Source organism: Procambarus clarkii, chromosome 92 (assembly GCF_040958095.1).
Source record: "Procambarus clarkii isolate CNS0578487 chromosome 92, FALCON_Pclarkii_2.0, whole genome shotgun sequence".
Lineage (NCBI taxonomy): Eukaryota > Metazoa > Arthropoda > Malacostraca > Decapoda > Cambaridae > Procambarus > Procambarus clarkii.
The window spans coordinates 4,972,831-4,997,651 of record NC_091241.1 but is presented as its reverse complement, the minus strand read 5'-3'; the positions used below and the strand labels follow the sequence as shown (position 1 = coordinate 4,997,651).

General features: G+C 42.3%; 1 protein-coding gene across 1 annotated transcript; it reads right to left on the bottom strand.

Annotated features, from left to right (window-relative positions):
* Window positions 1–1,804: 1,804 nt before the first annotated feature.
* LOC123775129 (kinetochore protein NDC80 homolog) lies at window positions 1,805–24,005 on the bottom strand. The gene is made up of 13 exons (XM_045770027.2): window positions 23,842–24,005; window positions 23,075–23,166; window positions 21,039–21,227; window positions 19,576–19,774; window positions 19,351–19,471; window positions 12,771–12,979; window positions 10,774–10,923; window positions 9,922–10,047; window positions 7,883–8,029; window positions 6,492–6,743; window positions 5,607–5,714; window positions 3,927–4,042; window positions 1,805–2,395 (listed from the first exon to the last, which is right to left on the bottom strand). Exons 2-13 carry the CDS (start codon window positions 23,155–23,157, stop codon window positions 2,233–2,235), a joined length of 1,863 nt encoding a protein of 620 aa, XP_045625983.2. The 5' UTR covers window positions 23,158–23,166; window positions 23,842–24,005; the 3' UTR covers window positions 1,805–2,232.
* Between the last annotated feature and the right edge of the window lie 816 nt (window positions 24,006–24,821).

Below are 24,821 nucleotides of genomic sequence, written 5' to 3'. Positions count from 1 at the left end.
GTGTGTCTACATAAGATACCACCTACGATCAGTGTAAACAGCACCTCTCCTGCCACTACCCCACCGGGTCAAATAGTGGCGGGAAAGCCTGTCATCCTATTGTGTCCTCACGTCGTTAACGAGCTTGAGACCAGCTGTCAGACCACCTAAGAGTTTACTTGCATGAGTGAACGTCAAGAGCTTGTCTAAGTACAAGAGCTTGTTTTATTATTAAAGTTTCTGTACTCACCTAGATGTACCCGTATTGATCCGAGTGGTCAACCAGAGTTCTCATCTTCACAACACCTAAAACGGGTACAAATGGAAACCTAGACACACCCGACGGTGTATACATGTTTATCTGTGTGGAGTCAAGACATTACACCTGTCAGTGAATGCGAGCTTCACAAATACCACACATTTAGTTATTGTGTGCTGTAATTATTGTCTGTCCTACTGACAGTGCCATTGTTGATATATTGTGCATGATTATTGCGATTCTGTTTGGAGCTCCTGTCCCTTTGCACACCGGCATCGTCAAGCATGATGTGCTAGTGACTAGTTGTGAGCCATATTGTTAGGGTTTGTTCACAAGCGGACCGAAATCGATTAGATGTTAAGTCTTGCCAATACAATAATAGCTTTGCCAGCACCAATCTAGAATAAATTTAGCACCCAATGTATTAGTGGTCAAGTTATAAAAAACTACTGTTAAGCTCTATGCGGTGTTTCATTTGAACCACTACTCGCACTCAAGCCTTCAGCCATGATGTCTTCAACACCAAACTGCCTATTAATCACTATTCTATAAATGTAATGAGGACCCAAGAAGTCCCTTAAACTGCTTCTATTGCATTGAGGAGATTCACACAACCAATGTGGATCAGGACCCGGCAAAGCAAGTCTGAGAGACCACCCAGGACTCCCACTTGACTGTGCACCCAGGCCCTGTACACTTCCTCTCGTGTTGCTAGAGCCCCACAGCTTTGTGAAGTGTCTGCCATACGCACATTGGTGATGTTTCATGCAACTGCAGTCAGGAAAGAGCAATGTTATTACACAACCCTACAATGCCCAATTTACCTGATGTCTAACTAGGTGGGGGCTAACCAGATGAGCTGCACTAAACCACCAGCTTTATCCCAGTCTCTTCACCAAAGTGCGTGCATTGCCCCCCCCCCCCCCCGCTTTCCCTAGGAGACGCTACCATTGGGTAGGCTTAACTCCCAGATGAAGGAACATAAGGGCGTTCATGGTTCTCCATACACAACCAACATACAGGGACATATTTATCTTGGGCACCGCCACAGCAAGCCAGGAGAGAGCAACAAAACTACTCCCTCCTACCTGCTGGCAGTGCACAAGACACCAATTGGCCTTCAATTGCTTCTTATATTCTTGTGTTACTGTACGTCATCCCAACAGCTACATAACCGAGACGAATGCTAGTCAACAATTGACCAATCAACTTACAAGTTAAGGTTAAAGTGTTAGCTATCCTCTAAGATTAGTACAAGATTATTGAAAGCACTGATGAGTAAAGGAAGCACAAAAATACTTTATTATGGTTCCTTTACTGCTCACAGGATGAGTGCAGAGTGCACAATTAACGTACAGTACTGTTCACAAGATGAGTGCGTGGTGCACAGTAAAAGTACTGCTAACAGGATGATTATGGAAGTTCACAAAAGAGTTGAACACAAGCTATCTGTACTAGTGATACATTAATATCTTAGCCTGTTGTAAGTGGTAGTAACGTGTAGTAATGCTCAAGATAAACCACTCAGTATATCAAAAGTTTATTGGGGCTTAGTAATGAAAATACTTTATAGTAAAAAAATATATTTAATTTGTATAGCTAGTGTAAATATAAAAATGCATGCCATTGATACAGATGACCGCCAATATGTCAATATTAGCTACGTAATAATATATGAACTCTAAAGGTTATATTTCATACAAAGATAAATGCCCTAAAAGTATATAATGAAGAAGTGTTTCAGGATCTAGAGAAAATATACTGTACTCATAAAAACAGCAATATTATATATTTATACTAAATAAACTATAAATGTCAAACAATGGATATACAGTATATTGCAGAATTAATACAAAGAGCCTATGCAGTACTATAAAATAAAATAAAATTTCACAATGGAGTTATAAATGTTGGTACTGGAAATATTTATTTTTCGATGGGAACTAATAAACTATTTCTTACATGAGGATTAATAAATTTGTAAAACTAGATAACTAGTTTGTGAGCTCAAAGCAGATTTTCTCCACTTCGACTTTAAACTTGGCAGCTTCACGCTGCTCGTATCCCCAGTTCTCCAGGGCAATATGTCCCACGTGCACCAGGAACTGCGTCCCCGCAATTGTGTGGTCCTTCACACGAGTCTGTGTCTCTTTAAACCTGTTTAAGAGTAATTTGATTAGCAATCAATGGTTTACAAGTGCAAATTAAAGGATTAATTAAATTTCAGGAAAATATCAACACTAAATGTTCCATTAATCGAGCACACCAATTTCATTCATTTAAAAGCATATTATATGCAGACAATGAGTCACAATAACATGGCTGAAGATATGATAACTAAACCACACACCAGAAGATGAGGAGACGACGATGCTTCAGTCCGTTCTGGACCACTATCAAGTCAATGGTGATGGGAGCGAGGGAGGAATGGGCATGCCTCGCTCCCCCGACTTGATAATGGTCCAGGACAGACCGAAACGTCGTCGTCTCCTTATCTTATGGCGAGTGGTTTAATCTGCACATTATAAATAAATTCTTACAAGAAACACCTCCATAACATTCATGCACTATACATAAGACAATGAATATTTAAAGTAAAAACCTTTGTTGAATGTAATGAAACGTCTCTTTCTGGTCCAGCCCCAGCGGCTATATACTACAAGTCATATCAGTTGCAGGAGTGCAGTTTGGCCTACTAGGAACCAGAGTCAGAACCTGGTCCCCCCATCAAAGAGGCAGAGAGAGCAAGTACCACCATTTTACTGGGAAAGCATCTAAAAAGTCAGCAAAGCCTTACAGACAACTGCTGGGTTCACAAGACTCAAAGCCTCAAAACTGCCAAATAGCTCCCCAAACAAACCATCCTCCCCCCCTCCCAACAAAAAAATCCCCAAGCCTGAATATCCGGCCAAGGCATATTAGAAAAGACTGCCACAAGTACAGCACACTGGCGAATATCAGGGGCCTGGGGTTAGACTGTAGGTTGGCTAGTCTGAACGACACTGGAAAACTTGAGAAATACGAGCCTTGGAACTGGGAATCATGGAGACTGGATCAACCCATTAAGTGTCCACTAAAGCAGAGTCCATGGCATGCAGGAAGTGATGAATCATCACCACTTGATGCAACAAATGATGAACCCCCATTCCAAATCAACCAAGCATCACAAACAAAAGAATCAAAAAGAAGTCCACAGACTTACGCTGCTGCCCACTCCTGGAAAGGCTTACCCTGGAGCCCTCTCTCCCAGTGCAGTCCACCCTGGTGCCCTCTCCCGGCGAGGCCCACCCTGGCGCCCTCTCCCGGCGAGGCCCACCCTGGTGCCCTCTCCCGGCGAGGCCCACCCTGGCGCGCTCTCCCGGCGAGGCCCACCCTGAGCCCTCTCCCGGCGAGGCCCACCCTGGTGCCCTCTCCCGGCGAGGCCCACCCTGGTGCCCTCTCCCGGCGAGGCCCACTCTGGTGCCTTCTCCCAGCGAGGCCCACCCTGGTGCCTTCTCCCAACGAGGCCCACCCTGGAGCCCTCTCCCGGCGAGGCCCACCCTGGTGCCCACTCCCAGCAAGTTGCTCTTACTGCAATATACCTCACTGGAAGAGAGTACCAGTGTACACCTAAACCCGTAATACGTATACAGTATTACACTCCCAATTCTGAATCTAACACAAAATATTTCATTATTTAGCAACTTACACTTTTTTCGCCTCTTCAAGGGCAAATTGTTTTTGAAAAAGGGAGCCTTTACGAGCCTTGCGTGCTTCAGTGATCTCGTGGAGCTGCCATTCATTCTCATGGTTCATCTCTCGCTCCTGGGGAGTAGAAACTCAGACCTTTGACACTACTCAAGTATCGTGTATTGTAACAGGGTTCCCTATATACTACCAAATCATGTTATGATGTTGAATGCTACCCAGAAAAAAAAAAAAAAAAAAAAAAAAAAAAATTGTGGAATAGAAAAAAAAAAAAACTAGTGGGTAATGTATTATTAAAAGAAAATTTACATCAGAGATGAACTGAGATAAAGATTAGTTTGGACATGTCATCTTGATGTACAGAATTCAACCTTACGTGTGACATTGCAAGGATGCCACAATTATGTCACTTCATATGATAATTATGGGTCAAGCTTTTATGAGCAATTCCAATATATACCATAAGCACTTCATGCTGCCATCACAATGTTAGGGAATATTTAACATTTAATATACAGTATAGTTTTTCTGGTTTGTGTTTACTCCTGTTAATATTCCACTGCTCTTACTGGTGTTGAACAAAGATGCCAAAGATTTTAATGGTGGAAAACTTAGCCATGCTAAACTAGCTTATGCCAATTTAATGCAAATGCATTCAAAATGCATTAAACATTACTTCATAAAGCTCCCATTACCGACATTACATTGTTTAATTATCAGACTGATTGCTACTGGCTATCACCTTACTTGTCCTGGCCAATGAAACACTATGAGATACTGTACTAAAGTGAATGTCCCACACAACAGCATTTTCTTCCAAGATAACTAATTGTCATAACTTACAAGTTACTAACTTATGTTCTTTCAATGTAAAGAGTGCACCAGCCAATGTATTCTTTCATAACCTTCTACCATACTGCCATCAACAAACAAACACTTAAATTTATATGAAACTTTAAAGAATTACAAACAAAAATGCCAAAATTCTGTAAAAGTAGTCTACCTACCAAAAAATGTCATCAATATTTCTATCTGGGTAGAACAAATTATATTTCTGAAACTCTATATTAAAATGAAATTAATAACAAACACAATTTAAGTTTTTCACATAAATAATAGTGGACTTATGGGCAGAACTTTTTATCACTACGACAGGTCTTCGAAACTGTAGAAATATGTAACTTGTCTCAGAGTTAATTACAAGTCAATGAGACAACTGATACCGAGCAGGTGATGGAAGCTTCAGTGATTATCTTTCCAAACTGTACAAAACACTTGTCTTGCACAACCTGGAATAGTGTGTTAGGAGACTTTCAAATTTTTTTTTTAATCAGAGTCTCATGAAGCCATAATCCTCTATAAAAAAAAACCTTGAAAATCTAACCTAACTGTAAGCTTCAGTTCAAGGTACATTGACATATTCTGGTCACATACTTGTCTTGAGCTACTGTAATGTCCCACAGGTATTGGCAGAGCACTGGCAAGTCTTAGCCAGAGTCTTGCTCGCTCCCGAGGCTGACAACCACCAACACCACGCCCGGCCATGATGCCTCTCATACCTTTTACCTCTCATCATTGACAAGCTTCATGTATTAACTATCAAAAGTTAAATTAAATAAGATGATATGCAACAAAGGTAAGAAAACAACATTCACGGAGAAAAAATATGCAATTATCGTACCTGTTCAGCAATTTCAGTTTTAGTTAGCAATATATTTTCTTCTACACGCCGGAGTTTGTTCTCCAGCTTGCTTGTTTGATCGGCCTTATCTTGGAACATCTCTCTTATCTGTGAAATAAGAGCATGAGTGAGATATAATAATTCTCTTCATCTGGCACAGGAAAGCTGTGTATTTACACACTTTAGGCTTTTATCAATCTTGTACGCAATCCCACCTCAGTTCCCTAACTTGCCTTATATATTTACTGCTAGGTGAACAGAGGCACTAGGTGAAAAACATGACCAACCATTTCTGCACTGCCAAAGCTGTCCCAATTGGGATCCATAGCTAGTACCACGACTGGGAGTTGAGAATATATACTACTGTACTACAGAACCCATAATATATAAGCAAGGCCAACTTAACAGGAAATAATTTAGCTCAATCACAATTTCCTACATAAATCAGCTTAAAAAGTATATTAAAGCAAATTAGGAGAGCCATACTTTAAAAATTACTAGTAATGCTTACGTGGAATCATTTATCACTGAAAATGGTTACAATCAAGCATTTAATATAACAACATTTCTATCTGAGCAACTCTCAGTAGCTCCCTGATTGATGCCTAAGGCTCCGATACCATTGATACCTACGAATGCGACCAGGTCCATGGATTTACACAAGCCTACTGGAAACCGGGATCAGAGTATGGTTTGTTAATGAAGATTAGGGGAGCTTGTCAATCCAAAACAAAAAACTGACATGAAATTGCAGGAAAACAAAATAAATGTCCTTGACAGGAAATGAATTAAAAAGAATATACAAGGTTCCAGTTGAGATAGATATATATATACACGCATATATATCTGTTATCCATAAACAAAACGAAACCTTGGATAACTTGCCGTATCAACTTCCCCTTCTTTTTCTCTCTTCTGGGTTTGAACAAGGTATGTATCTTGTTTAGCATTCTTTTTTCTAACTCGCAGCTCATTCAGTAGAGTATTTTGCCAGTGATGCAAGTTGCCACTGACATTGGCCGAGGAAATTTCACAGTCACTAGGAAGTTCAAGCTGGCGAATGAGGGTGTTGAATGAACACACAGAATCACACAATGTTTTTTGCAATTTTCCAGTCTCCATCTCCAGACCCCATACCTGAAAAACAAGTTAAGTAAAATTAATGTGTAGATGACAGGCCAACAAGAAAGGCATTGCCAAGCCCCCAATGTCAACAGAGAATCACAGTTTGTAAATAATGATACATTTTACAGAGCAACTTTACTTATCTGAATTAACATGTGCTAAAATTCATTCAGATACAAGTTATGCATTTAAAGCTGTAATGCATTTTAAAACTAAAAAACAAAGTACAGTATACGTGGAATTGGGTACGATTACCTGCCTCTATAGCTTTGCTGATGCTTTATTGAAAATGGGAAAATCATCCTATTATCTTGGAAGGGAAAAGTGGAACAACGAATGAGAGATTGGGGAAGGAAGAAGAGTTGGAGAGCTTGAGAGTATAAGATTTGTGTGGTGATAAGAGCATCCTGCAGGAACTTCTGCTGTAGCCACCCCCTAATGTAGAGCTCCCAAGAGAGCGCAGAGTGTCAGAGGTACAGTATATGGCTAATTTAATATTAGCCATATACTCATTAGATAAATGTTCACACACATTAAACTGACTGCATCATTACAACAAAGTGGTATTCACTACTAAAGCTGTTTGTAAGAATCAGTTGTGTAGTGACTAAAAGAAAACCAGTAAACAGGACATCTTAATTCTTCACTTAATGTATCAGTGATATATATATTGCTTAAGGTACGAACTCCCACCAGCTAAGCTCCTCACTCCTAGTGGAGTCTATACTTCATCACACTAAATACACACATGGTTTCTTTCGTAATTTTCCATACAGTTTGACCATGTAATGATTTTCTTGGTGTTGCACAAATGTTGAACAGTTAAAGAATTAAGACTACTGGGAGCATCTTTCTGAGGATACACTTAATAATAGTACAGACACTGCTACACCCGTTTACCCACTTTCCAATCCTGTAAAGTTAGGACTGGCTCTAAAATCAGCTACCAAGGAACTATCCAGCCCAATACTAAAAGGGACATTTCACTTACCATCATACCAGAGTGTTAAAAGTTTCAAAGTTAATATACAAAGGTGTTCTCCAGGTTGTGCCAAGGAAAAATAAATCCTGTAAAAATAATCATAAAAAATTACCTACTAAGGACACAAAAAATGAATGGTATGTGTCACTACTTGTATTAAGTAACTCACCTGGGAGTCTAAATCCTTGATTTCGTTTTGAAGTTGAGCAATCATCGCAGCCACATCATTAGCATGATTTTTAAACCGTGCCAAGGCTTCAGCACTTAAAGCTTGTTGAGCTTGCAGAATCTCAAGGCTTGCTATCTGCTCTTTGATCTACAAGAAAATCATTTAATTTAATATATATACAAACTTTCAAAAGACATTACAACAGAATGACTGTGTGTAAACATAAACATCAGGACTGAACAAGTCTCAGACTTTTCACCTACATGAAGTACAGAGCTCCTAAACCAGGTGCATTCACATTCGCCATCTACAAAGCCTTGTTACACCAAAAATACACCATATAAACACTGAGAAAAAGACTGTTCACCACTTACTGTACTATGTGAACCTTCACTTCCATAATCACTAGGGTGGATCAACAACAATAGTCTCTCAGTCCATTCAGCATTTCATCAATTTACATATAGGGAAGGGTTCAGGTCAATACATTTTCCATATATCAAGAGCTTCATATGAAATTCACTCGGGTTTTATCTAAGAAAGTACGAGTTTGTTAGGCCTGGAGATTTGGGTAGAGCCTCCATGTTCATCAGTCCCATGTTTTCAAGGACTGTCTGGGCAAAAACTTTCAATTAGCCACTTGGCTGAGGCAGACCCCACAATACCCATACTCTAATGAAGTACTGTACAGAGATTTGCAATTAAGCTAGCAACAGGATTGAGATAGATGAAGAGTTAGCAATACAGTATAGCATTAAAATATTATTCTTCAGCTTCATCGTGACCTCGTTACGCCCGATTTATGCAGTTTAGCTTTCGTTTCTGTACTGTAGAATAGATATAAATTCACTAGAATGCATACAGAAAAGGATGAAAAAGTTAATCCCAGGAACTAGAAACCTCCCATATTATGTTGTTAAAAACCTAAGTTTATATTCACTAGAGATGAAGATTAAGGGGTGCCATGATTGAAGCATATCAATGGATGACAGGGTACAAGAGAGAGGATATAAATAAGGTTTTAAATATACCTGTATCAACACAAAATAGAATGAATAACAATGAACAGAAGTTTAGATTCAGGAAAAGCTTGAGTAAATACTGCTTTGGAAATAAGGCAGTTGATTTATGGAACAAATTATAGCATCAGAATATACCGTACATTAGATAGCCGGATCATTTCAAGTGCAGTATTCAGGAAAGAACTGGATAAATACTTCCAAAAGATACCTGATCTGCCAGGCTGTATTTCACACATAAGGCTGCAAGTAGCTGTGTCTAACAGTCTGATTGACCAGACCAGCAATCAAGAAGCCTGATCAGGAATAGGGCCAAAGGGACATTGATCCCTGGAACCAACAACAGGTAGACATACATATGAATTTGTTTAGATGGATATAAATAGGAGCTGCCTTTTTTTATGCCACTGGAGCTTCAACAGTGTCCTTTATTCTCATGTTACTTAAATTAAAAAGGAGAGAGAACAAACGAACATCAATAGATTATGCAAATCATTCATAGCAATACAAGTAAATCCGCAAACCCTGTACAAGTGGAATGAATTGAAAGAAGTTATCAAAACTACTTCCATCCTCAAATTAAGAAATTATACAAACTTAAATGTAATGAGAAGCACTAAGCAGAGAAGATAGACAAGACTAGAAGGTGGGGCCAAAAGAGCTGTGTGTCACTGACAGGCAACAACTATCCTAACATACAAGTTCAAGCAGCTTTTCATACTCAATACAGTACCTGGCCAGTTACTAATTTCTTCCTTACTCGTATATTTTCTCATTACTAAACATCATAATTTTATTCAATGACTTAAAATACTATCACTGATATCTTACACTATGTTCAGTTTTTCATGCATATGTAACATTAAGAATAACTTTGGCAATTAGAGAGAGAGAAAGAGATCTGATGTATAAATGGAAATCGACAAAACTCAAGACAAATAATACACAGAGGTATTACAGTATAATATAATTTATCTTTTATTCAGTAAAGAACTTATATATAAACCTTGAAAAACTTACTTGCATATTTCTGGAATTTAATTCAGAGAGTTTGTCTTCCAGCTGAGTTTGTTCACTGTCTTTGCTGGACATATAGACCTGCATCTCTCGGCAATATTCATTCATCTTCTCCAGGTCATTTTTGATCTGAGACAAAATACATGGGTGTCTTTACACATACACATAAACTTGGCATCCCTGCACTTGAACCACATTTTCTTCTTACTTTTCTAGTTATAGGATTACAGCTAAATAGTAGTCAATGACAAGACAAAAGTCAATATCCAAAGAAAAAACCCACTGCCGACGAGCCCCACATGACCCGTGGCCAACCAGCCCCACGCAACCAATCGTTTGATGAGTCCCATGGCCAACAAGCCTCAACAGCCAATCCTTCGCTGTTGACCTCCATCCAACCCATAGCTGATGAGCCCCGCATGACCCATGGCTGATGTCCCCAATTTGAAGTCTATTTCCTCTTTACTTAAGAAGTTGGAATTTGTTATTCTATTGAACATCAAGTTACTTTCTGTTGTAATCTAGTTGGAATTTTTCAGTGTTTTCTACTGAAGCAATAGCCATGCTGATTTTGGTATACAAAATCTGTTCATTTATGTTACTCTTATCATTAATCATTACTGACTAAATTACTGGCATAGCAGGATACTCCATATATGTAAGCACTATATACAGTACTGGTTAAATAGAAGCCATTTTGATTTATGTGTCTCACAATTCTGTCTCATTTTTAACAGTATTCCTAGCCTAACTGGCACTCTTGGAGCCTAGTTCTACTGCCACTAATGATTTTAAAAGATCTAGTACAAAATCTTCATTACTGGTCACATCACCGAGCAGAGGAAACAAACATACCTGACTGCACTGGAACTGCAGTTGTTTAAGCCTCTCTGGTCCACTATTGAGAGTGTCCACCATCCTTTCTAGCTCCTCAAATTCTTCTTGATGATGCACCATATCTTGCGGTCGTACGCCCTCTACAAGCTCCAGTGCGTGCCGGAACTCCTGTTGACAAGTGTTCAGATTCATTGCAAAATTAATGTTTCAATACACCTAAAGTACTTACCAATCATCTCTGCATTATATAGTGACATCTGTGTTATATAGTGTATGATCATCTGTGTTATATAGTGAGATCATCTGTGTTATATAGGTGAGACCACAGGGGCACTCAGGCGCCCCTGTGGTCTCACCTTGTGATTTGAATCACAGAATCTTTCTCATGAGAATTCCCTTGGGTTGAGAAGCGAGCTCTGCTGCTCTACAGAATCATGTGGCTGGTCGTCCCAAAGTTCTGGCTCCTCCATTAATCGACTCCTGCAGTGGTGTGTTGAGAAGTCAGTGGTAGAGATGGATTATGGCAGTAGTGGGCCCCATTCAACTACGGCGGATGAAGCACTCATTTGAATGCAAGTCGATTTCTATGCAAATACATACTTTGTGAGGTGGTGTGTACACAAATTACATTCATGGTACCCAAAGGGTAGCCCCAGTAGAGCAACCTGTCCTCCAACAAAGAACATTGCCTTTTGCTCGTATGAGTTACACAAGGCATAAGTTGTCGTACTAGAAAATGGAAGCGGCCCAAAACGTTCTGTTTTGGGTCCTCTGGTAAGTTTGGAGAGGACACTCTAAATCGACCATTTTCTTGACATTTGGTAACCTTAAGAGGACAGGCCAAGTAGAGACTGGACGAGTTTCAAACTGACCAAACTGATTTAAATGTGTTGAGTCTACTGAAAAGGCAGTTCGATCCCAACAGTCCACAGCCCAAGTTGGTGGCTGTTTGAGCAAAGACCCTTATGAGTGTTGGTCACGTGATCGGGCACATTTATGTGCTATATTTTCCAACACATGTTGGAAATATAATAAGCATGCAAATTTGTTCCGAGCATCCTCTTGAGCTCCTATGAGTGTCCTTTGAATATGACAGCATATGTTAGGCAGCCATAATTGTGAAGCATGTCATACATACAGCAGTGTTAAGCTAGGGATGAATATGTTACTTTGGTATTGTCTGAGGGATGCTCAGGCATTATTGCACACAGATGTGGTCCAAGCAAAGTAATTTTAAACAATCATAAAGAAGTACACTAAATTCAGAAGCAGACACTGTCTGAAAATGTAAGTAGCTATAGCCAATATGTAACCAAGGTTACTACACAGCCATATAAGAAAATCAACAGTAGGGAATCATATTATTGAAAATACAGTAACCTCACAGAAATAAACACAAAATTTCAAGCTTTATGGGTTGAGTCTGTGGAGGGATGGTACAAGAGCTTATGTATAGGAGGAAACCATCGTGGAAAATATAAGGTAATTGAGGAGATAAAGAAATGCCTGGAAGAATTAGAGGAAAACAAAGCAGTAGTACCAAGACAAGAGTTTGCTATTGATAATGAAAGAGGCAGCAGATACAGTACTACATAATCCTCTCACTAGAGAAGGCCAATGCTACCAGAAATGTGTGTGCAATTCTCACAAGGCTTCCAGGTCCCTGGCATTTTAAGTAATTAATTAACCGTTCAAGAAGAGTTCTTGAAATAAACACGACCTGTAGTTAGTTAGTATATCTGTTAAATAAACTAACTTTCCTTCCAAGTCTTACTGTTATATATATATATAATGAATAGAACACTGTTCTTCTTCCACCTGGCTTACTCAAAACCCTAATCTTTGGCTTATAACCAATTCCTTCAGTAAATTAACTACAATCTTCAACTTCTTTCACCTAGCCCATATGTTCAATAAAAGGAAAATATTAAGTTCACTACAGTTACAACAGGGAGATAGAGGCAGCATAGAAAGGAATTTTAAACATATTAACAAAGACATTAAACCATACATACCTCTAAGGCAGCCTCAATTTTCTCAGTGTCGCATTCATTTTTGGAAAGATTCACACATGTTGAAAATTTAACTTGGGTTATGTTGATGTCCGATTCAAAATCACTTGGAAATGCACAGGTAACAGGGTCAAAGGCATCCATCATGTTCACTATGTCCACAAGCCACGCTAACATGGCCAACACTGATGGCCACGTATGTGGGGAGCCAACTGCAACAATATCACTTCATTATTATTATTATTAATATATATATATATATATATATATATATATATATATATATATATATATATATATATATATATACACACACACACACACATATATATATACAGTATACTGTATATATATAATATGACGAATTCTTCAGAACCGAATTTTTTGTCAAACTTAAAGGACTGTAATATTAAGTTTTGCCTTTATTGGCCTAGAGAGGTTAGGTGGGTTGACTAGGCTCAAATGTTTCTGGTTAGGAAAAGCAACTGCATTTTACTGTGTCAAATGTTGAGTGCAGGATCCTAACATATCTAATGCATGTATATCCTAATTTATACAAACTTTCATTTCTTCTCTCCTGCTTGTCATTTATTCCATTTACATTACACAAACACAAGAGTACTCTATAGAGCATCTACTCCTTCCAAGAGAAGCCTAAAATACTCAAACCTAATTTCCCTCCACACCTAAACGGGTGCTGGCTCATGACAAATCAAACTGCAGTATCCCAGGAGAGACTAGGATCAGGTTGTCTTTCTGTTCAACAAACACAGTGCTACATCCCTGGACACCAGGGATATCTTAATACATGCAAAAAACCAGCGTTGAATGTAATGAAACGCCATTTTCTGGGTGAGACCCGGAGGCTCCCCGGAGCTTTACCGGCTGATATGCTAATGTCAGACTTTGGCATCAGTCATGTGTATGGAGTTCTAGGGCCTACCGGGGACCACGAGCCAGAACCTGGCCCCCTCAGAGAGGCAAGGGGAGCAATGGCCTATAGAAACCCCCGTGTGGTTGGAAGCATTCTATGTCTGCCATCGACCGGGTCAAGCATCCAGAAAGGTAAGCATTCCAAAACAAACCCCTATTCTGGTGAAAATTGCTACCTAAGCCGAACTAGTGGATAGAACTCTTCAACAGAAAACAAGGAAACTAGTATGACGTCATACGTCACCGCGCCGCTGTCTGCGCAGCTCCCCCCTCCCCGGGAGGGGGAAGGGGGAGCCCCAGACCTCCCACGCCGGCTATCCACCCATCAGTTCTGAGGCTGGATGTCAAAACACGCGAAAAATGCCGACCGGAGGGAGGGAGGGCACATCACAGGACACAGGCTGACCAACGCCTAAGAACACACGCAGAACATCCCTGTTGCAGAGGAGGCAGGAAGAAAGAGTAGCAGCACAAAAAACCCCAGGAGAACAACCAGGGGTGGACAATCGGGCAGGGACAAAAACCCCACGCAATCCCCAGGCACAAAACGGCAGCAAAGTGCCACTCCACAACCGGACACAGGAACAAGGACACGCCACCGTGAAACACGGTACCAATGCACAAGTGCAGCAGCAGCAACAGGCACCACTGCAACATGCAACATGTAAATAGCAACTCCCCTCTGCAAAAGCAGAGAACGGAGCAGGCAGACCCCAGACAGGGCCAACGGAGACACGACAAAACCCTGCAGGCCCAGAAACCTGCACCAGGCGACCGACGGCGGAGAAACCTCGCTCGATACCTGCTGGATGAGGTACTGGGAGCTCTTTTACACCTGAAGCCCGGCCCAAGGTCAGGCCAGACCGGCCAGAGGATGGCCCACCAGGCAGCTGCTAGGAGCAGTCCACCGGCCCACATACCCCCACAACCAGGACGGGCCGGAACTGCCATACGAAAACAGGCCAGTGCGCCCTGGAAGTCCACGGATGAACCAGCAAGAAGGCTTATGCTCGCAAGTAGGTTGTGTAACAAGCACAGACCACTGATGGTAATACAGTGTTCCCCAAAAGTGCCAATAGCACCACTGCACTCCACTGGTACTATCCCGCAAGTTCTACCAGATAGGCGGGACCCAAGAGCCAGAGCTCAAATCCTGCAAGCACAGCCAGGAGCCTCACCAGGCGAGTACAGAACCAACCCCACAACCCCACACCTCACAACATTAAAAAAGGAGGGTCCCCTGAATGACTCCAGCATGGGTTGGACATGCACAGGAGGGGGACAGGAAGGGGTGATAAAGGGACAGTCACTGGTGTGCGAACGGTCTCAGTCGTACAAAAATATACCTAAACAAAGACAGGTATATAAACACCGCCGCATCCAGCGCCCGGCCAAAAGACGCCAGACCTCAGAAACTCACCTGGCGAATGGTGGCACGAACTGGACACGACTCAACCGTGCCCAGAAAAACTTGGGAGCACCGCCAGAGCCGGACCCTGCCGGACCCGCAGGAGAACAGGGAAAGGCGAAGGAGGCGTGCCAACACACATGACACAGGGAAAACCGCGGTGTCCTCCCCACAACTGGGAACCAGGACACCCCCGGCGCGAAGGGGCACATACCGCAGCCATGGAGAAGAACGAGAGGCGAAGCACTGTAGCAAAAAAGGGCGCAAAACCCCAGCACTGAAACACCGCCCAGACCAAAACAAACTCCACGGCGCATGCGCATAACACGCTGGCCGAACCGCACACCCTCCCTGCGGGAAGGCGCCAGCCAGGACTACTGCACGAGAAAAGGAGCCAAAAGAGGAAGCAGGAACAATAAAACCGGCCAAAGAAGCAAAGAGCCCAAAAAGGAACCCAACCGGGCGACAAGTAGCCCAACCGGGCGACAAGTAGCCCAACCGGGCGACAAGTAGCCCAACAGGGCGACAAGTAGCCCAACAGGGCGACAAGTACGAGGAGCCGACAGACGTTCCAATAATGCGGGAAGTAGCGAAAAACCTTCCCGTACCCTCGAGAACACAGAAGCCAACACTAGTCCCGAAGGCACACGAAGGCGCTGGCGCACCCGAGATCAGAAGTCACGCAGAACCCCATCGAACGGGGAAACATGACAAAAACACCGTCCCAAAAAGGGGGGGGAAGGAAACATCCACCCACAGGACGGAACCAACCGACTCAAAGGCCAAGGAACCGAGCCCGGGGAGGGGCCGACGTACAACAGCACGTACGGCGAGTGGGGAGGAAAGACCCCACTCCGCGTAACCACAAGCCCCGCCTAGAGGGGGATAAAAACCCCCACAGGGTCTAACGGGGCCAAGGCCCCCCCAAGTCAGCCCCTCCCCAGCCCCGGGAACCTACACGACAGGCCCCGGGAACCTACACGACAGGCCCCGGGGCCGAGCCGTTCCCCCAAAGCCCCGGCCGTACCAGAAAACCGGGGCAGCCGTGAAAACACTAAGGAAGGGAGCCCACTGGCAGACTCATACAACACGGCCGGAGGAACAGGCCCAAATGCCCCCGTCACTACCCCGGAAGAGGAATTCCCCGAGATTGCCCGAGTCTCAACACCACCAAAAACCCCGCCCCGAACCTACAGACGGTAAGGAACTGGATGCAGGCAGAAGGGTGAACCAGGGGAAAGACAAGGGGGCGTGGATGGAACCAAAGCAACCAACACCCCCAAGTCCCAAAACGAACTACAACGGGGCAGCCCCGGGGCTCCCGGGGAGGAAACCACGAGAACGTTGCCACCACCAAGGCTCAAGTGCAACGCCCCTGCTGCCCGCACCCGCTTTGTTAGCACAACTGGGGAACCGAGCCACAACGAGCAACCAAACTCGCAGGACTCCGGGTCGAAGGTGTCACCGACCCCACAGGCAGCAGACGGAGGCAAAACAGAGTCACCCAGAGACAAAAGGTGAGAGCAACCCTCAAACTCGCTAGAAGCGAGGGGGGAACTCTGGGGTCACATCCATCGGACCCGCGCGCCCCCAGGGGTTTCCCAGGGTCCCGAGCGTTTACTTTAAGAGGACTCGCGCTCAGGTAATCCCAGGCAGGGTACTGCTAACCGGCACCCAAAGCTACCAAACAACTTTCTAAGAGCTGAACCCCCGGGACGTGTACACTCACGGGGACCTAGCAGGGGGTACCACCAGAAAATACTCAGAACACAAGGGACACAAGGGGCAAGAACGAAGGCAGACCCCCCCCCCCACCAGGTAGATAAACAAAAAGAAAAAGAAAACCCCGCAAGAGGACAGCGTACCCAAGCGGAACAGAGCCGGCCGCTATGATTGGTAAAGACAAGCTGCACAGTACCCCGCGCCCCACCAGTGCAAACACTGCCCCTTACTCTAAGGCGAACAAGGGAGACAGAACACCCGAGCACACAAAGAGCGGCCGAAAACCAAGCAGTAAACGGCCAAGCAGGGGCAGGACCCAAGGAACTTGTGGAAGGTGGCCCCAAGCCCCAAGGGCAGTACTTACAGGGCACCTAGGGAAGGGAACCCTAAGCGCATGCAGCACGAGTACTGAAGAATCACTCCCGGCTCACGCACCACCTAGAAAACAGACACCACACTCTAGGTACAGTGCTGAAACAACCACTGGAGCCGGAGCACATAACCATTGCCTATAGCATCAGCCGAAGAACTGATGGGTGGATAGCCAGCGTGGGAGGTCTGGGGCTCCCCCTTCCCCCTCCCGGGGAGGGGGGAGCTGCGCAAACAGCGGCGCAGTGACGTATGACGTCATACTAGTTTCCTTGTTTTCTGTTGAAGAGTTCTATCCACTAGTTCGGCTTAGGTAGCAATTTTCACCAGAATAGGGGTTTGTTTTGGAATGCTTACCTTTCTGGATGCTTGACCCGGTCGATGGCAGACATAGAATGCTTCCAACCACACGGGGGTTTCTATAGGCCATTGCTCCCCTTGCCTCTCTGAGGGGGCCAGGTTCTGGCTCGTGGTCCCCGGTAGGCCCTAGAACTCCATACACATGACTGATGCCAAAGTCTGACATTAGCATATCAGCCGGTAAAGCTCCGGGGAGCCGACGGGGCTCCCCCCAGAAAAGGGGCTTATTCCAAGATTAAGATAGATAAAAACTAATGAACAAGATATCTGTCCGAAATGCTTTGCATAATAGTGGCTTTAGGCATTGTATATACTAGCTCTATCTATAAATCCATCAACTTTTGTATCTTACCTTGTATGTATGTACCTTACCTGAATAAATATTTATTTATTTATTATTTATTTATATATGTATGTATAAAGAAAGATATCTTTAAATATTTAAAGGCACCATACTTCCTTTTTAGCTCCACCTAAAAAGAAATGTAATAAAAAGGTCACCACGAGAAGGCATGGCAAGACTTGAATACCTCACATTACAAATGGTAATACACTTCAAAGTGCTTATCAAAGTATAATTACAAAAAATGTTACCAATACATGTGTAGCTTTCCCAGTAACAACCTTGTATGCCCTACTGAATATGGTACTGCCACTAGTCTCCTACAATGGGGTAAGACTCAGTTGTCCAGACACGGCCAACAGACGAAACAAGCATAAACAAAAGCCAGACAATAAGATGACACCAGCTAAGCTTGCTGACATGTCCTGTAATATCAGATTTTAATTACCAGTGGTTCCTAAGAAATGACCTATAAAACAGTGGCATACTTAGTGTTATCCAGTCCCAATGGAGCCATAAAATATGGGAACAACACGTGTTCTAAGTGGGTTACCTACTGAACAATGGGAGTACAGTATAATACAGATCCTGATATACAATGTTATGAGACAATCAGTAGAAGCCATGAGGAGTCAAACCTTCACACTGGGTACACCCAAGTATAAGCCTTAACCAGTGTGCAGGTTTGAATCCTCATCGTGACTTCTACGGATTTTCTCATTGATACATCACGTTAAATGGGATTTCTTTGTCCATACAATGTTTTACTAGTGAAATTTGCTTAAAAATTACTGCACTGTATCTAGCCATTTAATTGCTCAAATACTTGAGCCATTTTAAGATTTTATGCAGTTTGATACTCTTTTATAATAACAGAATGCAGTTGCAACGCGGCAGTTTCAGGTCTGGCGATGTGGGAGTGAGATATGCGAGTGCCAGGATATGGATGGACTGGTGACATGGGAGTGGGACACCTGGCAACATGGGAGCGGGACACCTGGCAACATGGGAGCGGGACACCTGGCAACATGGGAGTGGGACACCTGGCAACATGGGAGCAGGACACCTGGCAACATGGGAGCGGGACACCTGGCAACGTGGGAGTGGGAGGCCTGGCAATGTGGGTGTGAGAGGCCTGGCAATGTGGGTGTGAGAGGCCTGGCAATGTAGGAGTAGGAGGCCTGGCAATGAGGGAGTAGGAGGCCTGGCAATGTGGGAGTAGGAGGCCTGGCAATGTGGGAGTAGGAGGCCTGGCAATGTGGGAGTAGGAGGCCTGGCAATGTGAGAGTAGGAGGCATGGCAACATAGAAGTAGGTGGTCTGGCAGCAAGGGAGCAGGATGTGGATGGCATAGTGACATGGGAGTAAGAGACTGGAAGTATCAATGATGGTACAAAAGCAACAAAGGAAGAATTTACAGTAATGCAAGGAATAATTCGTTACTCTCACCTGTGATAAACGATGACTTGGGCATCTGAATAGGATATTTCAGTAACTTCAAAATCCTTGGGATTTCTTCCTCAACTCTATTGGGCTGCAAGTAAGAACTATCCAGATGTACATATACAAACTGGAAAAAGAAGAAAAGGCAAAATTATCCCAAGTGAATATGAAAAGCGCTTTCAGAGCACGACACACTGATGTTCCGTAAGGCAAGATCCATTCATTACTTACATTGAAGATTCTTGCAAAATCTCTGGTGGATGGAGTGTAAAGATTGCGTCGCTGAAGCTGGCACTCGTAACCATTTCGAACAAGAAAATCAAGAACCTTATCAATGCATTGATTCTTGAAAGCTGGATCACCAAGGGGTCGGGTCTCCTTCCTGCTTTTACCACCCATGCTAGAGCGGACTGTGTCCACGGACATCCTACTGCAAGCAGAAATAATTTAGATGTAATTTACAAGTGAAAATGGTGTCCCAAGAATAAATGACAATGGCTCTAGGTTAAAAGATTTATACAATTAAGAAAGCTAAGTATTACCAACACATTTTAACACAAAGATATAAACAGTACATAAATAACAGTATAAGATGGAATTGTATAAAAAAGAGAGCATGTTTTTATTGAGAGAAGTGTGCTCAAGTATGTGTGTGATATGAGAAAAGTGAGGAGAACATTGGAGGTTTGGCTGATCATGTTGCTGCTATAAAAGATAATGTTGGGTGAGTGGAAATCATGAAAGAGGTGCTCATGTGTACAAGACAGGCTCTGATGGTGGGAGAAGTGCAAGATGGTATGCCAGACAATATAACTGAAAGAGGAAGGAACATCAGCAAAGAAACTGAAATGTGACAAAGCTGCAGGTGTTGAGGTATATGCAGAAATGATTGAATTTAGAGAAGAAAAAGAATATCGAAGGTTTTGAGAATTTTACAAGGGCATAGAATAGTGGTACTGTATTGTGATTGGAATTTTTTTTATCATAGCAAAGAATTACCACAGCATTAGTTCACAAAGTGTATGGGAGGAAAGTGAGTATTGTGGAAAATTAAATAAATTCATCAGTGATGCAAAGGTGAGGTCTGTGGTGGAAAAGGGATATACAGTATGTGCAAGATTTTCAATACTTCTGTTATAGTAGCCTTCTCTGGTGATTGTCTGGTCTATGAGTGTTTATAGCTGTAACCGGCAGCCATCATAACGAGGCTGAACTACATTCTCCACTGCATTCAGATAACCAATTTTCCAACCAAGTAAACAATCTTCCATACTTGTATTTTTAAAACTCTTCAATGAGGAGCTTTATCAAATGTTCATGGAAATTCTAGAAAATAATATCTGCCTCCTTGTTGTCGGTAATCATATTAAAAATGTCAGACTGCATATCAATATAATAAATGGGTTGCAAGCACTGATAAAAAGTATTTATTGCAGTATTACTTATCAGCTTTACAATGATGATGTACACAGTTCAACCATTGTTCCAATCTTACAATTATCATCATCAATGCTAGACCCAATAATAAGGAGAATCACTCACAATTGATTTAGCACTACACTCGTCAAAATATGCCATGCCTATAGCACTTCAAGTACTGTAATGGAGTAACAAAATAAATTGCTATGTGATGTCACATGGAAGGGGTTAAACATTGAACATGTTTTTTGCAATACAGTACTGTGAATACAAACCTGCTACCACTGGGTGGGCCTGCATGAGTGTTAATGGATGGAATATTGTTTCGGTTCGGGGTGTAACGCATTGATGCCAAGGAGAGACGGGCAAGGCCTTCTGTGCTTCCTCGCTTGAATCTGCTGGTGCTTCCTCTCTTACCACTGTCTGGCTGCAATGCTTTAGGGAGATGGGATTTCCGCCCGAGTCTGTAAGAACGAAATCAGCAGTATTGTTAGAATTTTTGTATACATATGTTAAATAAAGATGAAAATAAATAGGTGTCCATGAATGACAGAGTGTGTGTAATAATTAGAGGAGAACTGGGAAGAGAAGAACAATCAGAAGTAGTGCTCAGCTCAGTGCGGTGGCACCTTGACTTACGATAATTTCGAGTTACGATATAAATTTGATTGAAAAATGCGACTCGACTTATGATAGTCGTCGACTAACGATATTCATTGATACGCGTTCAGGTCGACCGAGCTCGTGGTTCCCAGTCACACAGGCCGACCTGCCTCAGTTTACAAGAGCCGCCAGCTTAGTGACGATCACGCTTATAAGAAATTCCATTTTTGCATGATTTTTTTGCTTTTTGAACTGATTATTATATATCAGTTCAAAAATGATATAATAGTTATATTATATATAACTGATTATTATATATCACGCCATGGTCCCAAGAAAGTCAGTGGTAAGGTTCAACATGTGAAAACACATGTAAGAATGACCATAGAGGAAAAACAAGAGATCATATGTAAACATAAAAATGGTGCTCATGTTGTTGAACTAGCTAGGCAGTACAACAAAACTTCAGAGGAGGAGGAGGCGGCGGCAGCATTAGAGGATGTCCCTTCCTTATTAATTAAGAAAATGTGTGCAGTATGGGAAGAACTGCAAAATTTTGCCGAAACGAATCGCCCAGATAAAGCTGTAACAGGCCATTGCATTGATCTTTTTAATGACAATGTGATGCCTCACTACAGACAAGTGTTGGAAAGAAGGGAAAAACGAATCTTCAATGGAACGATTTCTAGTGAGAAAATCAAGCAGTGAGCCAGAAGCAGGACCTAGTGGTATGCAGGCAAAACGTGCCAGTGAGTGCACCCCAGAGAAGTCTTCACTGCCTGATGTTATAATGGAAGGGAACTCCCCTTCCAAACAGTACCACCTCTCCTTCTCCCCCCCCCTCCTCACCTTCTTGTATACACCATCAAGAGTCCTCCATAAACGTAAGATAAACATATGTACTGTATTGTAGTTAGAGAAAAAAATTGTATTCAGTATAAAATGCATTTTTCAGTTAATATTTTTGAGGGTGTGGAACGTATTAATTCAATTCCCTTTATTTCTTATGGGAAAAATCGTTTTGACTTACGATATGTCTCTAGGAACAGATTACCATCGTAAATCGATGCCCCTCTGTATATGCATGAGGAATATTGATGTGGTCAACTCACTGAATCCTTTGCTGATACTTCTTGTACATGTAAGAGTGAAAATTATTGTTTATACATTGCACCAATTTCTGTATGTAAGCAAGGTCACTTGGCCTATAAATAAACAAGGGAGTAGCTGTATATGTCGGAAATTTTAAAATGTAGTGTCATTGAGGTGATCAAAATTGAGCCACCCTCAAAAATTATTTAACAAAAAATAATAATCTAATAATGCACAATGAAATCACATTAACGAGATGTATCAATCAGATGTATTTATGTACAGTATGTGAATGACTATAGCACATGAAAGGAATATGAAGACAAGTAGCTGGGATATGGAGAATGGTGTCTAGGCACTTGGACCCTCAGGGATTGAGCACTGGCCTGCAAGAAGTGAGGCCTCCCCTGTAACAACCAATCCAAACCAATGGCATTTTTTTTTTATTAAAATAATACAAATTGCTGAAAAATATCTTGGACACCAGAGAGGGTGTCAAAATAAATGGCCTAACTTGCTAAATAAAGATTACCAAAATCATGATGATGAGATGAACAAGAAATTATGTAAAATACTGAATGATAAAAAAAAAAAAGAATGTTATGCCCCCACCAACCTGTTAATGGGAGTACCGTCATCACCGCGTGGCCTGATCCCCGGACGCTGGACGCTTCCTGTTCCCAAATTTGACTTCCTCATGATCGTGATCTGAAATAAACGTTGGAGAAATACTGTACAGTATAACTATAAGCCTATATAACTTAACATATGCTGTTTACCACAAAACACGACTCCTAATTATACCATACCGGACAATGTATAACATTTCAGAGAACAACGTTTCATCTCAGGGGGGTACAGATACTGCTTTAAGGGGCGAGAGGGAGGAGGCGAGAGAAAGGGCGAGAGGGAGGAGGCGAGAGAGGGCGAGAGGATAGGGTGAGAGAAAGAGAGAGGGTGAGAGAAAGAGAGAGGGTGAGAGAAGGATAGGGTGAGAGAAAGAGAGGGTGGTGCACTATGGAGGCACTGTCCACGCTCCAGCATGACTCCCCAAGTCTGGGAGTTCTGTGTACACCGTGGCATGTGTAACCATTTCATACACAAATCCCATCTATAGTACCTCGTGTCTTGAGGGAATAACTTGTTATTGCCCGAGTGAACCATGGCAGTTAGGAGTCTGAAGGAATTATATTGAGTACACTGTACAGTATAACCCCCCCCCCCCACAACATCTGGCTCACCAGCCAGGTGTTGTGTTGGGGGGGGGGGTTGTAGTGACCCTAGTACCTGGATTGTACCTGCATGAGGGTTCTGGGGTTCTACTGCCCAAGCCCGGCCCGGGGCCAGCCAGCACTCAGGCAAACACGTCCTCACACACCTTACCTGTGTAATCTTCCTCAAAACTGGTAGATCTGTCGCGGATCCTAGGTCCTCACATGCCCTACGCAGGAGCCCCGAGGTCACAGGAAGTCACAGGAAGTCGCAGGACACAACACACACAGGTCAACAGAATAAGGCTGAAGTTTGAATTAGCGTTTCTACCTGACAAAATCAACAGAGCGAACTGACAATTGATTTTATTATAATCATTAAAAGTCTAAGTTAGTACAGGAAAATATTAATTATTTTAATTAATCACAGTATAAATTTGCTATTGCAATATTTGAGTAATATTGATGAAAAATAAATGTGAAGCATGAATGTGAATGTCTGATTTTCTTTGGTTGTGTTTTAGGGTAAGCTATAGAAAATCGTCCTCATACTATACTCTCCTAGTTGTGCTTTGGCTCTTTTGTCCCACTTCTCAACTGTCAATCAACTGGTATGTATGGGCGTTATGTATGTATAAAACTTGTATGGTCGTTATGTATGTATGAAACTTATTTCGGCCACGAGACAGCGTTGCCAGATTGGGCTACAAATAGCGAATTGGGCTACTTTTGAGAGCATCGCGCTCCCAAATTTTTAATTTCGCTACTTGCTACTTTTTGGGCTAATTTAAAAGCAAGATGTGCTAATTTGGGCTATTAAAGTAAAGAATGTACGATTGCGAGTTACATGAAAGTAACTAAGCTATAAATAATTGTAATTAATAATAATTGCAAATATTAATTAATACTAAATAATATTATTTAATAAATTAGTCCCAATTCAATGCAGAGTTTTCTTCCAAGTATAGAAACTTGTAAATATAAATACAAGATAATAGATAGATCGATAAATAAATAGACAACTTTCAAATATTGCACCAAGTAATGGCGAGAGGAAAAAACTAGACAGTATACATTACATTTGAAATTAATAATGGATGAATGGTAATAAATTGGTGCATGTTTGTATGTATACCAGACAAAGTCCATTTA

Bases quoted from the DNA above. Each gene is read 5' to 3' on its own strand.
- LOC123775129 (XM_045770027.2), bottom strand. From the start codon at position 23,157: ATGAGGAAGTCAAATTTGGGAACAGGAAGCGTCCAGCGTCCGGGGATC. The intron at 19,472-19,575 runs GTAAGTAATGAA...TTCTTTTTCCAG, and splicing joins ATTTTGCAAGAATCTTCAAT to TTTGTATATGTACATCTGGA. The intron at 4,043-5,606 runs GTACGATAATTG...TCTACTCCCCAG, and splicing joins AAACTGAAATTGCTGAACAG to GAGCGAGAGATGAACCATGA.